The sequence below is a fragment of the Giraffa tippelskirchi genome, chromosome 6 (genome assembly GCF_054371585.1).
Source record: "Giraffa tippelskirchi isolate mGirTip1 chromosome 6, T2T-mGirTip1v1.2.pri, whole genome shotgun sequence".
Classification (NCBI taxonomy): Eukaryota; Metazoa; Chordata; class Mammalia; order Artiodactyla; family Giraffidae; genus Giraffa; species Giraffa tippelskirchi.
In genome coordinates, this window is record NC_137280.1 from 95,491,922 (window position 1) to 95,508,789 (window position 16,868).

At 50.5% G+C, this 16,868-nt stretch overlaps 1 protein-coding gene across 8 annotated transcripts in view; it reads right to left on the reverse strand.

Annotated features, from left to right (window-relative positions):
* UHRF1 (ubiquitin like with PHD and ring finger domains 1) overlaps nucleotides 1-16,868 on the reverse strand; it is a 33,694-nt gene that overhangs the window by 10,654 nt on the left and 6,172 nt on the right. For 4 of the 8 annotated variants that reach the window (XM_081499636.1, XM_081499635.1, XM_081499633.1 and 1 more), the window contains exons 3-10: nucleotides 12,052-12,324; nucleotides 11,618-11,772; nucleotides 8,515-8,730; nucleotides 1,742-1,842; nucleotides 1,448-1,634; nucleotides 767-890; nucleotides 567-674; nucleotides 168-272 (exon numbers count right to left, since the gene is read on the reverse strand). In XM_081499636.1, the coding sequence (XP_081355762.1) occupies nucleotides 168-272; nucleotides 567-674; nucleotides 767-890; nucleotides 1,448-1,634; nucleotides 1,742-1,842; nucleotides 8,515-8,730; nucleotides 11,618-11,772; nucleotides 12,052-12,324 (1,269 nt within the window). Of the gene's footprint in view, nucleotides 1-167; nucleotides 273-566; nucleotides 675-766; nucleotides 891-1,447; nucleotides 1,635-1,741; nucleotides 1,843-8,514; nucleotides 8,731-11,617; nucleotides 11,773-12,051; nucleotides 12,366-12,800; nucleotides 12,847-16,868 lie in introns of those variants that run through there. The other 4 variants (XM_081499637.1, XM_081499639.1, XM_081499638.1 and 1 more) reach the window with 3 other exon arrangements.

Here is a 16,868-nt window from a genome sequence, read left to right on the forward strand (position 1 = left end):
AAAGATGGAAAAGTTTCTGTGGATGGATGGTAGTGATAGTCGCACGACAGTGTGAATATGCTTAATGCCACCGAGCGGTACACTTAAAAATAGTTAGGATGGTTAAGTTTTCTGTCACATGTATTTGCCACAGTTACCCACAAATGAAACCAGCTCCCCATACTCACCACATCGTCCTCATACCCTCCAGCCAGGACCAAGGAGTAGGCCCCATGGTTGCTCCGGCCATGGATACCCGCCACGTGAGGTCGATGGACCCCCGACTCGCTGACCTGTGAACAAACCGAGAGGTAAGTGGCACCCTGTGGACCAAACACTACAGAAAAGCTCAACTGCCCTTTTCGCTCCCACCTTCAGAGACAGAGTCTGACCCTTCAATCCAAATGCATCACTCCTGTTAAGAGAACCCTCAGCCCCTGAAGGCCAGAGTCTGAGCCATACCAGGGAAGGACCTGGTATGAATCCCAGCCTAGCCTCCTGCCCTTGGGGCAGCCCTCCCCGGCAGAGGAGCTGCTGGAAGGCCAGCGCCTGCTGGCTGAGCCACAGAGCCCGACATCCGCATGTACCTGGACTCGGAACCTCCACATGGTGCCCACGGGGATGCCCGGGATGGGGCCAAAGTGGTTGGATGGCACGATGGTGCACTCCTTGGTGCGGCCCACGCACGCCATGCCCTGTCCATTGCGAAACAGAGGGGAGAGCAGCATGAGTGGCCACGGGAGGGCGGAGGGCAGCGGGGCCCTCCAGGAGCCCAGGGCCCCCTCACCTTGCCCCAGTCCCGCTGCGAGGACGATGTGGCTGACGCCATCTTCGCCTTCTTCTTACTCTCCTTCAGCTTCTCGCCCGCCTGCACCACCTCGCTGGAGTCGATCCGGCAGTCGGGGCAGTACCTGTGACCATAGGGACGTCACCCCCTGCCCAAGGCTGTGTGCCCGGCCCCCTGCCTTCCTGCACAGCCAAGACTGTGCAGAAGTGGGGAGGCGAGGAACGGCTTCAATTTAAATTCACAAACTCGACATGAGAAATCCACTCCCTCGGTCCCACGGGCCACATCGGAAGAGCACGGTTGCCACATGGGGGGTGTGGTGCCCTTGGTGGGCAGCACACCTGACCCTTCCCACTGGGAACAGCAGTGCCCCCCACAGTGAAGCCAAGACCAGTCCCCGCGCAGCCAACATGAAGGGCAGTTCAAGGGCACCTACTTACTGCCCAGGACTCAGTTCCCTGTCTCCACCAGGAGGGCAGGGGCAGGGCAAACAACAGCCACCTCTGTTAGTACTCCCAGGTTCTCAAACCAGAGCTGAGCATCAAGACTCTCCCACTGCAGGCCTGAGACACCTGGTCCCGCTTCTGGCCCACGGCGCCTCCCTGCCCCCAGTGAGCCAGGGCCAGGCCACACGGGAAGGATCCCACATCCCCGTCGCCTCGGCCACCCGGGGGCACTCACCACTCCTCCTCAGGGGGCACGCTGCTGAGCGGTGGGTGCAGGCAATAGATGTGGAAGGCCATATCGCACTCGTCACACATCAGCTGCTTGTCAGGGTCCTGCTTGCCCCCGCACACGTGACAGGCGCACACGCGGCACAGCTTCCGCTCATCGTCCTTACAGTGTTTGCAGGAGGGCCCGCTCTTCCCTGCACCCCGGGAAGCGAGGGGATGGGGTTAGCTCCGGCAGGGCCCCCCCCCGCCCGCCCTACACCCCGTCACACACTCAGCACGGAGGGGTTGGATCAGAACTCACTTCTCATCGGGTTTTCCACCATGGGGTTCCCCTCGCCCGGACGCTCGATCTTGAAAACTTCGTCCACGAAGACAATCCGACAGTCGTTGAGAGAATCACCCCTACAGGAGAACGGGCCTGTTAGGATGACCAGCGGGCTGGTCCCACCAAAGACCCCAAAAGACTCAGCCACCTGGACATGTTGTCAGAGCCTGTGAACAGCTCTGATTCTAATCAGATCAGAGAAGAGGCTTTCGCAGAGCCCTGTGAACTCGCCTAGCTACTACCCTCGCAAATTCAAGTCCTACCAAATCAGGAACAAGGTGAAAACAACAAATAAGTCAGAATTTCATTATGTGATACATTTGAGAGAATAATTTTTAACCTTTGGGAGGTAAGGCCCACTAAACAAGGCTCAATAGGCAAAAACTATAAAGCAAGTTCTGATCAAAATACGAAAATTTTTTAAAAATTACAAAACTCTTCTAGGTTAAAATGACCCCAGGGGTCTTCTCACTGCTTCCATCAGATCATCTGACTGCCTCCATCAGATCACCCCACCACTACATCGACAACCTTCTAGGGAAAGCAAATGTGAGTCGTGTATAATTTCACACTTTACGAGAACCACATTTAAACAGTAAAAAGTAGATGGCATCAATTTGAATGTGCTCCTTGGTAGGAAACCTATGACAAACCAAGACATGGTATTTAAAAGCAGAGACATCACTTTGCCGACAGAGGTCCATATAGTCAAAGCGATGGTTTTTCCAGCAGTCATGTACAAATGTGAGAGCTGGATCTCAAAGAAGGTTGAGCACCGAAGAATTGATGCTTTCGAATTGTGCTGGAGAAGACTCTTGAGAGTCCCTTGGACTGCAAGGAGATCAAACCAGTCAATTCTAAAGGAAATCAACCCTGAATATTCACTGGAAGGACTGATGCTGAAGCTCCAATACTTTGAACACCTGTTGCAAAGACCTGACTCTGGAAAAGACCCTGATGCTGGGAAAGACCGAAGGCAAAAGGAGAAGAGGGCAGCAGAAGATGAGATGGTTAGATAGTATCACTGACTCAATGGACATGAGTTTGAGAAAACTCCAGAAGATAGTGAAGGACAGATGAGCCTGGTATGCTGCAGTGGCAGTAGCAACTGAACAACAACAAATGTAACCCAATGTATACAAAATACCATTTCAATGTGTAATGAATGTTAAGGAATGATTAACAATCGCTAGTTTACACTCTTTTTCAGCACTAAGTTTTTGAAATCCACGGTATATTTTACCCTCACAGCATATCTCAATGTGTCCTGGCCACATTTCAAGCGCTTGGCAGCATGTGACTCGTGACTGCAAGACTAGATGGCACATGTCCAGATCTACCCACCAGTTCATGGGGAACATGGGGACAGAGGAACAGAGGAAATGACACCAGGAGGATGCTGGTGGGGAATCCAGACTGTGTAGATCTTATGGGACAAACAACCCAGCGTCCCCAACACACAAGGAAAAGGAGGGAAAAACAAAAGGACAGGAAACCTAAGATAAAGGAGACTTAAAAAAAAAGATCTACTGCAGATTTCCCTGGTGGTCCAGTGACTAAGACTCCAAGCTCCCAATGCAGGGGGGCCAGGTTCCATCCATGGTCAGGGAACTAGATTTCAGACACCGCAACTAAAGATCCCGCGTGCTGCAACTAAGACTTCACGTGCCACAACTATGGCCTGGCACAGCCAAAGAAATAAGTAAATACAAATATTTTTAAAAGAGACAGATCTACCAACTTAACTGGAATCTGTAGATTTACTTAGTTTTTTACTTAGTAATTTATTTACATTACTTAGATCTTAAACAAACAAATTATTTTTTTCTAAATGTGAGCCAACTGGCAGACAGAACAATGACTGGATAGATGTTAAGAAATTAAATTTTCTGTTGTAATAATAGCATTAAAACTGTTTCTGTAAAAGAGTCATTTTAAAGAAATATACTCAAAAGTATTAACAGATACAATGATTCGATGCTTGGGAATTACTTCAATTTAACGGGGTGGTTACATTCTCAGATGAAGAAAAATTAAAAGAATGTTGCTAGTTGATACTCCTTCATAGAATAACGGAGGAAAGTTCTTCAAGTAGACAGAAAATTAAAAAGGAAGGCATCTGGGAGGAAAAAGGAAGAGAGACAACAGAAAGGGCAGAAACATGGGTATGTACAGTAGATTATGTTCCTTATGCATTTTCTAAGTCATACATGACAATAGAAATCAAAACACCATCTGACACTCAAGACAGTGAGTGTAAAGGAATGTAAATGCATGAAAGATTTCTACACCTCCCTCAAAGTGGTAAAAGAGATACTGGTATGTCACAGGCTTATATGACAGAATCCAGAGAAACCACTAAGAAAACTATGCAAAGCAATACATTCCAAAAGACCATCAATAAATCAAGATAGAATCCTAAAAAATGCTTACATAACCCATAGGAAGGACAGAATAAGAGAAACAGGAACAAGAAAATGGGGAGACAAACAGAAAACAAGAAACAAAATGGCAGGCTCAAGCTCTGATGACTCAGTGGTAAAGAATCTGCCTGCAGTGCAGGACACACCGAAATCCCTGGGTTGGGAAGATCCCCTGGAGAAATGGCAACCATTCCAGTGTTCTTGCCTAGGAAATCCCATGGACAGAGGAGCCTGGTGGACTACAGTCCATGGAGTCGGACACGACTGAGAAGCACACAAGCCCTAACATACCAAGAATCACCTTAAATGTGTGACGGTCAAGATACTGTTGATCCTTGGCCAACATGAACTTGAACTTCATGAATCCAGTTATAGGTGGATTTTTTTCCAATAATAAATGCTACAGTACCATACAATCCCCAGTTGGTTGAATCCTCAGATGAGGAACCACAAATACGATGGAACCACAGAGATGGGAGGATGGACTGTAAGTTATGCTTGGATTCTCAACTGCACAGAGGTTGGTGCCTCTAACCCCCCAGTTGTTCAAGGCTCAATAATGTATGCCAAGTGGTGGACTTCCCTGGGGGTGCAGAGGTTAAGAGTCCAAACTTCCACTGCAGGGGGCATGAGTCTGATCCCTAGTTGGGGAACTAAGATCCTCCCACATGCTGTGTGTTGCAGCCAAAAACATATTTAAATAATGGCCAGAAAACATCGGAGAAGGAAATGGCAACCCACTCCAGTACTCTTGCCTGGAAAATCCTATGGACAGAGGAGCCTGGTAGGCTGCAGTCCATGGGGTCGCTAAGGGTCGGACATGACTGAGCGACTTCACTTTCACGCGTTGGAGAAGGAAATGGCAACCCACTCCAGTGTTCTTGCCTGGAGAATCCCAGGGACGGGGGAGCCTGGTGGGCTGCCATCTAATGGGGTCGCACAGAGTCGGGCACGACTGAAGTGACTTAGCAGCAGAAAACATAACACATGCCAAGGGAAATGCAGAGTTGACGAAGTGGATTAAAAAAAAAATGACCCGACTATATATGGTTTATGAGAAACTCCAAATTCAACCATAGTGGTAGAGATACACCACGCATATTCATTCATTCACTTATGGCCATTCTGTGTGGTTTGTAGGATCTTAGTTCCCTAACCAACGGAGAAGGCAATGGCACCCCACTCCAGTACTCTTGCCTGGAAAATCCCATGGACGGAGAAGCCTGGTAGGCTACAGTCCATGGGGTCGCTAAGAGTCGGACACGACTGAGCGACTTCACTTTCACTTTTCCCTTTCATGCACTGGAGAAGGAAATGGCAACCCACTCCAGTATTCTTGCCTAGAGAATCCCAGGGACGGCGGAGCCTGGTGGGCTGCCGTCTATGGGGTCGCACAGAGTCGGACACGACTGAAGCGACTTAGCAGCAGCAGTTCCCTAACCAGGGATCAAACCCAGGCCCCCTGCAGTAGAAACAAGAGTCATAACCCCTGGACCGCCAGGGAACTCCTCATTTACTTCTTTTTTTTTTTTAAAGTGTGTCAATTCACATATACATATCTCAGATAAAGTAGACTTCAAAGCAAAGGAAATTACTGGAGACAAAGAGAGACATTACATAAGGAACAGAAAGACGTAACACACATGAGTATGTCCACATCAAACAACAGATCCTCATGATTCTGAAGCTGACAGGAGAAACAGACAAATCCAGTTACAGCTGAACACCAGGACACTCCCTCAGCACATGGCAGAAGTACTAGACTGAACATCAGCAGGAATTAGAAGATGTGAACAACACAATCAGCCAACACAATCTAACTGATATAAACAGAACATTTGCCCCAACAACAGAATATACTTTTTTTTTTTTTAAACAACTGTGCAATATTCGCCAAGACAGACCCCACTCTGAACCATAAAACAAACCTCGACAAGGACTGGAATCATATAGTGTATGTTCCTTGACCATAACAAAGTCAAACTGGAAATCAACAACAGAAAGACAATGCAAAAATCTCTATAAACACTTGAGAGTTAAACTCCATATTTCTCAATAAGCCAGGAGCCAAAGAGGAAGTGTCAAAGGAAATTGTAAAAACAGAGATAACTGAATAAAAAGAAAAACAACATAGCAAAATATGTGGAAATCAGGTAAGGCAGCTCTTAGAGGGAAATTTACAGCACTAAAATGCTTACATTAGACTTACAATAATCTAAGTTGCTACCTCAAAAAGACTAGAAAAAGAAGAACAAAATCAACTCAAAAAAAAGGAGAAAATGATAAAGATGACAGCAGGGAATTCCCTAGGAGGGGTTAAGACTTCAAGCTTCCACTGCAGGGGGCATAGGTTCAATCCCTGGTCAGGGAACTAATATGTCACCTATCTCAGCCATAACTAACTAACTAAATATATACTTTTTTAAAAGATGAAAGCAGAAATCAAAGAAATAGAAAACAAGAAAACAACATTCTAAGCAAGGAAACAAAAAGCAGGTTATTTTTTTTTTTTACCAATCACATCACTGCGCCAGGGCTGATGCCTGGACCTTGCCCCCATCAGCCTCCTCCCTGGTCTCCCTGCTGCCACGCTGCCCCCTGCATTCAATTCCCAGCTCAGATGCCTGAGCGATGATTCTAATTACAGGTGGTGTCTATGCTCTTTTGTGGTGGCTCAGATAGTAAAGAGTTGGCCTGCAATGAAGGAGACCTGGGTTCGATTGCTGGGTCAGGAAGGTCCCCTGGACGAGGGAATGGCAAGCCACTCCAGTATTTCTGCCTGCAGAATTTCATGGACAGAAGAGCCTGGCGGGTTATGGTCCATGGGGTCGCAGAGTTGGACACAACTGAGCAACTGACACTCAACACTTACTCTGTGCTCTCAGGCTCCAAGGGCTGCCAGCAACAGAGAATACACACCAGCTATGCACCCCTCCCAGCCATGTCCTGAACTCTTCCCCTCCCTCTCTCCCCTCTAGCCACTGGCCTCCTCAAGAGGCCACAAAGACACCAAGAATGGTCCTGGCCCAGGGCCTCTGCACTCGCTGTGCCTGTGCTCAAGACACTTGCCCAGATACTCATGTCTTGTATACAATATATACAGTGGAGTATTATTCAGCCACCAAAAAAGGTTCAGCGTGCAACATGTATGGACCTTGCGAAAAAAGCCAGACACAGAAAGACACATAGTGTATGATTCCACTTACATGAGGTCCCTAGGAGTCAGATTCACAGACACTGAAAGTAGGTGGTGGGGGCCAGTGGTAGGGGAGGGGCTGGGGAGTTCAGTGTTTCAAGGGGACCGAGTTTCAGTTTGGGAAGATGAGAAAGTTCTGGAGATGGATGATGGTGGGGATGGGGATGGTTGCCCCAACAATATGAATATGCTTAATGCCACTGAGCTGTGTACTTTAAAATGGTTAAGGTGGTAAGTACTTCCCTGGTGGGCCAGTGGTTAAGGATACACCTGTCAATGTAGGGAACATGGGTTTGATCCCTGGTCCAGAAAGATCCCACATGCTGCGGGACAACTAAGTCTGTGCACCACGACTACTGGAAGTTCGCACACTCTAGAGCCTGTGCTCCGCAACAAGAGAAGCCACCGCTATGAGAAGCCCACGCAATGCAACTCCCCCCCACCCCCCCAACCACTCGCTGCAACCAGAGAAAGTCCACACACAGCAACAAAGACCCAGTGAGGCCAAATAAGAAAATATATTTAAAAAAAATAAAAGACATATTAAAATGGTAAAGATGTTAAGCTTTCTACACACACACAGAGAAGCCTGGTAGACAGGGTTCAACAAATATGTTCTGCAAAGGGCCTGGCAGTAAACATTTTCAGCTTTGTGGGCAGCCATCCAGCTCTCTTCTGGGTGCCCTCTTAACATGGAGCAGCCACAGTGAACAGATGGGCGTGGCTTGGTGCCAATAAAACTTTATTTGCCTGTCAGAGCTGGGGGCCAGCTCTGGCCTATGGCCAACAGCCTGATGACCCCCGATGTGAAGGGCACCCCGTGTAGGAGTGTGTGGTTCTGGGTATGTTCTTGCTTGTCTGTGCACACACATGTGGCCCCGGAAGGTGCTGGGATCAGCCATGTCTCCGGACAGGAGAACTGGGTGACCAGGGAACAGAAGAAGGGAGAATATTAAGTGTGGCCTTCAGTACTTGCTGGACTTGGCCACATTTTTTCACCTGTTTGTCAAATTCAAAACGACAAGCATACAAGAACAAGGAAGCTTGAAATCTCTGCCAGGGTCCCAGAGACAGTTCCGCAGGTGGGGCGTAGAGGGCCCGGGGAGAAGGCGGAGGCCGGGCAGACTCACCCGATCCTGACGTTGGCATGCAGCTCCCGCACCGTCCTGGTCTCGCGTTTCCGCAGGATCTCGGCATCGTACCAGAAGCCGCGGTCCTTGGGGAGGTCTGGGTTGTAGTTGACCATGACCACCTGGCCCACCTGCAGGTCCTCCCACTTGATGGTGTGTCGGGCTCGAGCTCGGACGTTCTGTGAGGTCATCTGGACCACTCCGTTCTCTGGGTAGCTGGAGGGGAGAGCCCTGAGCTCAGACCTCAGGCGCCAGCAGGCCTCACTCCATCACCGGGAGAGAGAAGCCGGGCGGAGAGGGCCGCCTGGTGTGCGGGTTTGAGTTACGCTCGTCACAGCAGTCCAGAAAGGCCCCTCCCCGAGAGCTCATCTGTTGGCGTTAATAACACACAGGCACAGTGACATGTTCCAATTACAGCGGCCCCCAGCCTTTGCAGCATCAGGGACTGGTTTCATGGAAGAGTTTTTTCACGGACCAGGAAGGCAGGGATGGTTTGGGGATGATTCAAGTGCATTACATTTACTGTGCACTTTATTTCTATTCTTATTAAAGCAGCTCTACCTCAGCTTATCAGGCATTAGAGCCAGGGGGTTGAGGACCCTGGCTCTAAAAAGCTACGTTGGGATCCTAACACCTGGCACCCTGCCAAGTGGTGCTTATTGGCACCTAATCTGGAAATAGGGGTTTCCAAGGTGGTACTAGCAGTTAAGACCCCACCTGCCAATGCAGGAGACATAAGAGATGAGGGTTCGATTCCTGGGTCAGGAAGATCCCCTGGAGAAGGAACTGCCAACCCACTCCAGTATTCTTGCCTGGAGAATCCCATGGACAGAGGAGTCTGATGGGCTACAGTCCATGGGGTTGTAGAGAGTTGGACACGACTGAAGTGGCTTAGCATGCCACACACCCTGCTCATTTAGGGACACTGCTCAATCTGGAAATAGGATTGTTGCAGACAGGAGAAGTTAAGATCAGGTCCCGATAGAGAAGAACGGTCCTAAACCTAGTGATTGATGGATGAGAGGCAGACAGAGGAGAGCAATGCAGGAAGAGGAGGCAGACGCAGGAGGGAGGAACACAGCCACGAGCCAGGATAGCCTGTCCTGCTGGAAGAGGTAGAAAGGATTCTCCCCTCCAGGTTCTAGAAGGTCTCAGCCTTGTCATCACCTTGGTTTTGGACTTACAGCCTCCAGGACCGTGAGAGGATAGACTATTTCAGCAATAGCAGTAATACTTTGTAGAGCAGCCATCGGAAACTAAGACAGAAGGAAATGCGGGGAGGGAAAACTTTTTTCCATACATGTGTGTTGACGTTGACTTTTGTAGAGGAATAGACATTATATTAAAAAAAGATAGGAAGTCATTATTCTGGATATGCAGGAATTCCAAGTGGCCTCAAAAAAGGCATAAGACAATTGGCTAAAGGTAGCATATTCTAAGTAACATCGTAAAGGAACCAAACACCAATAAAAATTAACAAAAGATAAATAAGCAAAAATGTTTAAAAAACCTAACATTGTAAAGCAACTATACTCTAGTAACAGCTATTTAAAAATAAATTAAATTTAAAAAAATAATAATAAAAGTATATCCTATTAGCAACAAAGTTTAGCCTCAGCCTAGAGCAGGGACTATCCCAACTCTACTGTGATGAGCTGGTTAGCCTGGTGTTATTTTTGCTAATAAAGCGCCAAGAACAAGGGTTGTCCAGGTGGTGCTAATGGTAAAGAACCTGCCTGCCAATGCAAGAGACATAAGAGACACAGGTTTGACCCCTGGGTGGGGAAAATCCCCTGGAGAAGGAAATGGCAACCCACTCTAGTACTTTTGTCTGGGGAAATCCCATGGACAGAGGAGCCTGGAGAGCTGCAGTCTATAGGGTTGCAAGGAGCTGGACACGACTGAAGCGACTTAGTATGCACAACAAGGGTTGCCAAGGACCAGATAGTCAATACTTACAGCTTCGTGAGCTGCAAGGTATCTGCTGTGAACACTCAACTCAGCTATTAACACAAGAGCAGTCCCAGACAAGATATAAACGAATGGGTGCTGGTGTGTTTCAATAAAGCTTTATCGTCAAAAACAGGATGCAGGCCAGACCTGGTCTGAGGGTGGAAGTTTGTGAACCCTGACCAAGACGATGGGAATCTGGCACCTACTGCCATTCGCTCATCCAATTACTCCAGTAATTTTTAGAGCTAAGCTTAGGATGTGCCAGAAACTGGTGTGGGCAATAGGAGACTCTGCAGGGACACAGATGAAGCCCGAGTGCCCTCATACAACATGAGCTTCCTATAGGCAGGTAGGCTTGCCCTCTGTTATGAACTGTATCCCCCACATACACATTCTGAAGTCCTAACACACACTGTGACTGTATCTGGAGACAGCACCCTTAGAGGTTGTTATTGTTTAGTCACTAAGTCGTGTCCAATTCTTTGTGACCCCATGGACTGTAGCCTGCCAGGCTCCTCTGTCCACAGGATTCTCCAGGCAAGAATACTGGAGTGGGTTGCCATTCCCTTCTCCAAGGGATCTTCCCAACCCAGGGGATCAAACTCAGGTCTCCCACATTGCAGGCAGATTCTTGACCATCTGAGCCACCAGGGAAGCCCAGGCTGTAATCAGAGTTAAATGAGCTCATAAGGACAGGGCTCTAATCTAATAGGACTGGTGTCCTTATTAGAGAAGACACCAGAGCTCACTCTCTGTCTCTCTCTCTCTCCAAACTCACAGGAAAGGCCAAGTGAGGATGCAGTGAGAAGATGGCTGTGTCCAAGCCAGGAGGAGAGCCCTCACCAGGAGCTGACCCTGCCAGCAGACTGAGCTCGGACTTCCAGCCTCCAGGACCATGAGAAGATCCATGCCTGATGCTGAAGTCGCCCAGCCTGCGGCATATGGTTATGGCCAGCCAAGCCAACTCAGAGGCCCTCTGTGTTCACAGACGGGAATTTCCCGGGCCCATCACAGGGCTTGCCACATGCTAAGTGCACCATAAACACTCTGAATTCCTATGACGGAAGGAAGGGACATCACCACCCAGGCAGCTCCAAACACCAGGTCCTCGGAATCGCTGCTATCCCGGACCCACCCTGAGAATACTCACTCATCGTATTTCACGTGATAGATGATGTCGTCCTCTGGCTTTGAGCTGGAGCTGCTGGGCTGGTCGTGAGCCCGAGCCTTCCTTGTCACCCTGATGACCTTGGCCTCGAACCACGCGCCCATATTCGTGTCCCTCGCGTCCACGTACTCACCGACCTGCCAGGGAAAGAAGCTCTCATTCAGCCCTGGGGAAATCTGTGAAGGGTCATGGTCTTAAGAGGAGGAGGGCAGCGGATCAGAACTTAGACGGCTCCTGCGAGGACCACAGGGAAGACACCTGCAGGTCCGGTTACGGGGTTCTGCTTTAGGGGCAGAGAAGGAAACCCTGAGCACTGATGTTTCCACCAAGGCACTGTGATGACACAGAGCAGGACAGGGGGTTGTCCAGCCACGGAGATCGGGGGCTGCGTGGGGATACCAATGCAGGAGCCCCACCTTGTAGAGGCCCAGCTCCGTCTCGTCACACTCGTCCTCGTCTGCCTTCCCTTCTGGCTCGTTGGCGGCCTCGCCGCTGTTGGAGGACTTGTCCGACTCGCTCTGGGCCAGGCCGCAGCCGGAGTCTGTGTCCGAGAGCTCAGAGTCCCTCTCCTTGCTGCCTCCGCTGCTGCTGGGAACAGGGACGGGCAGCACAAGGCTCTGCCGGACCAGGAGCTGGATGGTGTCATTCAGGCGGACGTCGTAGTCAAACAGCGTGTGGCCGTCCTCCATCTGCAGGGACGCAGGCCAAGGTCACCAGGCAAGGGAGCTCACTGGGAGGATGGGGGGGGTGATGGACCACACCGCCCTGGTGGAGGCCTGCCAGCTCCTGGGGACAAGGTCCTCTCCAATGAGGACGCCTGCTGCCACACAGGGGGCGTCCCCGGAAGCAAGTGGCCTAACCCCGCTGAACCATGGCCACACACTCAGGTGTCGGGGGAGGTTTTAATACTTTATGTGCTTTGGAACTTTCGTTACAGTAAACAAGCATTGCCTGAACCCCTGGCTCTCAGGGAGAGTGACCTGCCCCTGAGGCGATGCTGTAGGGACATTTCTGGTTGTCTTGACAAGGTGGGGGGTGCTGGGAATGCCCGGGACGGCCCCCAGAGAGAACATCTTTCTGTCATTTCCACCCACACTAGGCATTCACTGATGGGGAGGCTAGGGGCCAGCAGGGCTCTGTGACCCATTGGCATCGGGTAACTCACCAGGTATGTGAAGGGGTTTGGCTTCGGAGCACGTCCCTAGGGCACAAAAGTCTTTGTGCTAGGAGTTACCTTTCCATGGGCAACTGCCCCAGGGCACCCCCACCGACACCCAACAAGGACCCTCAGCCCTCGGGATCCATAACACCCTGAGGCAGGCTCTGCTGATCTCTGATCGCTCTCTGGGGGCAGGGGTGGGGGGGTGGGCAGGGGGCTATAATGGACACCACAGGAGCAGCAGCCCTGCCCTCCACCCTCTGGATGCTGGGAGCACCCCAGTTGTGACAACCATGGATGGCCTCCAACATCACCCAGTGTCCCCTGGTTCAAAAGCAGTGCCCTCAAGAAAGGAAGGAAAGGACCTCCCTGGCGGCTCAGTGATAAAGAATCCACCTGCCAACGCAGGGTTCAATCCCTGGTCTGGGAAGATTCCACGTGCCTCGGAGCAACTAAGCCCGTGGGCCACAACTACTGAGCCCTCATTCCTAAAGCCCTGCTCCTCAAGAGAAGCCACAGCAATGGGAAGCCAGGACACCGCAACTAGAGTAGCTCCCCCTCACCCCAAATAGAGAAAAGCCAGTGCAGCAATGAAGACCCAGCACAGCCAAAACAAATAAATTTAAAAGAAAGAAAGAAAAGGAAGAACATACAAAAAAAGGTCAACTTTCTCTCCTTCCCAATTTTTAACAGGAAGCTGCTGGTTCAAAGGGCTGATTGCCATTAATATGCAAACAGCACCTGGGGTCATGGGAAGGGCACGTCCCAGGTAGTGGTTGTTAATCCTTATTCATCACAAACCTGAGAACAGAATGGCTGAGAATCCCTCTCCCCCAGAAAGGCACATGTGAACACACTTGCTGCAGAGGCCACCAGGGGCCCCCCTAAGCCCACCCTCCACAGCCGGGCCCATGCTGCCTGCTCACCCAAAGCCCAGCAAGAGCCTCTGATGTGTCCTGCCCTGCCTGGCTGCCATAGGGGATCAGAGAGTGAGACAGTGCCAAGCCTTCCTACACAGGGCCGACATAGGACAGCGGTGACAGCCGGGAGAGGGGACACACACGTGTGGTCACAGCCCAGGGCCCAAAGACTGACGGACAAATCAACAACACACTGAGGTCATCCTCACGCTGGGATGTTACTCATCCCTAAAAGGGAGAGAAGGGACGTCCCTGGAGGTCCAGTGGTTAAGACTCTGTGTTTTCACTGCAGGGGGCACAGGTTCAATTCCTGGTCGGTGAACTAAGATCCCCAAGCCACATGGCAAGGCCAAAATAGAAAAGTCAACATAGGTTTCTCAGTTATACCAAATGCGCTATCTGGCAGGAGACAGGTGGAGCGGGCACAGGGTATATGAGAAATTTCTGTACCTTCCTCTTAAATCTGTGAACCTAAAACTGCTCCAAAGACTAAAGTTTATTAGTTTAAAAAAATGGTGGAGAAACAAGTGTCCCCAGCATCATTATGACAAGGAAACCAGCAGAACGTCATTAAAATGTCATTAAAAAGGATGATGACAAGAGGCAGGCATCTGGTGCTCAGCACCTACACAGTTAGGCAGACACCCCTCAGCACTGTGGACACCTAAGCACCCCTACCCTAATCATTCTCTTTGTGGGGGCCATCCTGGGCACTGTGGGGAGGTGGAGCAGAATCCCTGCTCCCCCAACTTGATAACCCCCCGAGTTGTGACAACTGATGTCTCCAGACACTGCCCAGAGCCCTAGCAGGACCAAACAGTCCCCAGGGAGAACCACTGAGCTAGAGACAGGTAGCCTGGTGCCTACCATGCTCAGGGAAGCATCATTTGCCAGCCAAGCAGCAGCTCATTCCTACAAAGACATAGGACACAGCTGCGCATGACAGCTAAATGCAGGAGAGTAGAGGCGTTTCCCCGGAGAAGGCAATGGCACCCCACTCCAGTACTCTTGCCTGGAAAATCCCATGGATGGAGGAGCCTGGTAGGCTACAGTCCATGGGGTCGCTAAGAGTCAGACACGACTGAGTGACTTCACTTTCACTTTTCACTTTCATGCATTGGAGAAGGAAATGGCAACCCACTCCAGTATTCTTGCCTGGAGAATCCCAGGGATGGCGGAGCCTGGTGGGCTGCCGTCTATGGGGTCGCACAGAATCGGACACGACTGAAGCGACTTAGCAGTAGCAGAGGCGTTTCCCACACACGTCAGGGGAAGCAAAGATGGTTTCAGAGGATGAGAAATAATAAACCGAAGCACCAGGACAGGGGGGAGGCAGTGGGAGAGAGTCAGGGCCAGGAGGGGGCACGTGGTCGGACTTTTGTTTTACAAGGAGCGCCGGGATGGAGGCCCAGCCGGAGCCAGGGTGGCAGAGCTGGGGGCAGGGGCAGAAAGGCAGCTGGGGGTGTGCAGGACAAGGGGCTTGGGGGGGGGAGATCAGGACCTGGCTGAGGGCTGTAGCTAAAGGTGGCAGGAGGAATATTGATGGGGCCATCTGTGATGGGTCAGGAAGCTAGGTGAATGGGAGGGGCCCACACACACAAATGCAGACACACACACACACTCCCCTCCTTGTGCAAGAGTGCAGCAGGCAGAGGTGCAAGCAGGTGGGCTGGGCCTCCAGGCTGGGCACTAAGGAGGCCACATGCTGGGCCAGGCTAGCCTGGGGCTCCACCTCCAGGATGGAATGCAGACTGGTCTGACGGCTTCAGAGGACCACTTCTGGAAGGTTCCGGAAGGGCCCCGCAGTGGGCAGGAAGGAGCTTGCACAACCACTTGCTATGACGAAAGGGTGTGTGTCGGATGCCCCCCTCCCCAACCCTGCTAGCCTCAAGTTGTACACAGCAGGGAGGGGGGCTGGACGCAGTGAGGATATGGACATGCCGAGCCTGAGCCCGGAGTTTCTTCTAAGATCCTAAAACTCCAACTGAGGCTAACAGCATTGATAAAAGCTATACGAGAGACTGCCCTGCCTGTGCTGTGGTTAAGACGCCAAGCTTCCAACACAGAAAGCATGGGTTCAGTCCCTGGTGGGGGAACTAAGATTCCATATGCCACACTGCAAGAAGTTAAAAAAAAAAAAAAGGTGAAATTAACCTATGCAGTTTAAATCCCCAGTGGCTCAGATGGTAAAGACTCTGCCTGCAATGCAGGAGACTCAGGTTTAATCTGGAGAAGGCAATGGCACCCCACTCCAGTACTCTTGCCTGAAAATCCCATGAACGGAGGAGCCTGGCGAGCTGCAGTCCATGGGGTCACTGAGTCGGACACGACTGAGCAACTCCACTTTCACTTTTCACTTTTATGCCCTGGAGAAGGAAATGGCAACCCACTCCAGTACTCTTGCCTGGAGAATCCCAGGGACGGGGGAGCCTGGTGGGCTGCCGTCTATGGGGTCGCACAGAGTCGGACACGACTGACGTGACTTAGCAGCAGGTTTAATCCCTGGGTTAGGAAAATCCCCTGAAGAAGGAAATGGCCACCCACTCCAATTACTTTTTCCTGGGAAATTCCATGGACAGAGGAGTCTGGCGGGCTGCAGTTCGTGGGGTCGCAAACAGTTGGACAGGACTGAACGACTGACATTTCAACATAACGTTGTAGCAACACTGTAAATCAACTATACTTGAGTAAAATAATTTTTTAGAAAATTCAAAAAATAAAAGCTATTCAAACTGAATGGCAAGCTGGATCTTAGGTTGCAGATTCTCATGTTAAAAATTAAACATGCAGTTAGAATCCTGTACAACCAGAATTGCAGGTGAAAATCCCTTAAGCTGCCTGGGGTGGTAGTTTAGTCACTCAGTTGTGTCCAACTGTGTGCAACCCCATGGACTGCAGCCCGCCAGGCTCCTCTGTCCATGGGATTTCCGAGGCAAGAACAGTGGAATGGGTTGCTATTTCCTTCTCCAGGGGATCTTCCTGACCTAGGGATCAAACCCAAGTCTCCTGCATTGTAGGTGGGTTCTTTACCACTGAGCCACCAGGGATTTAAACTGCCTGTAGTAAAACACAAGACACGTGGTTTGGGGCACATTCAGGTGTAAAGGCCAAGCTGCCGGCGGCGTTTAGATCACATCCCTCTTTTAAACCAGAA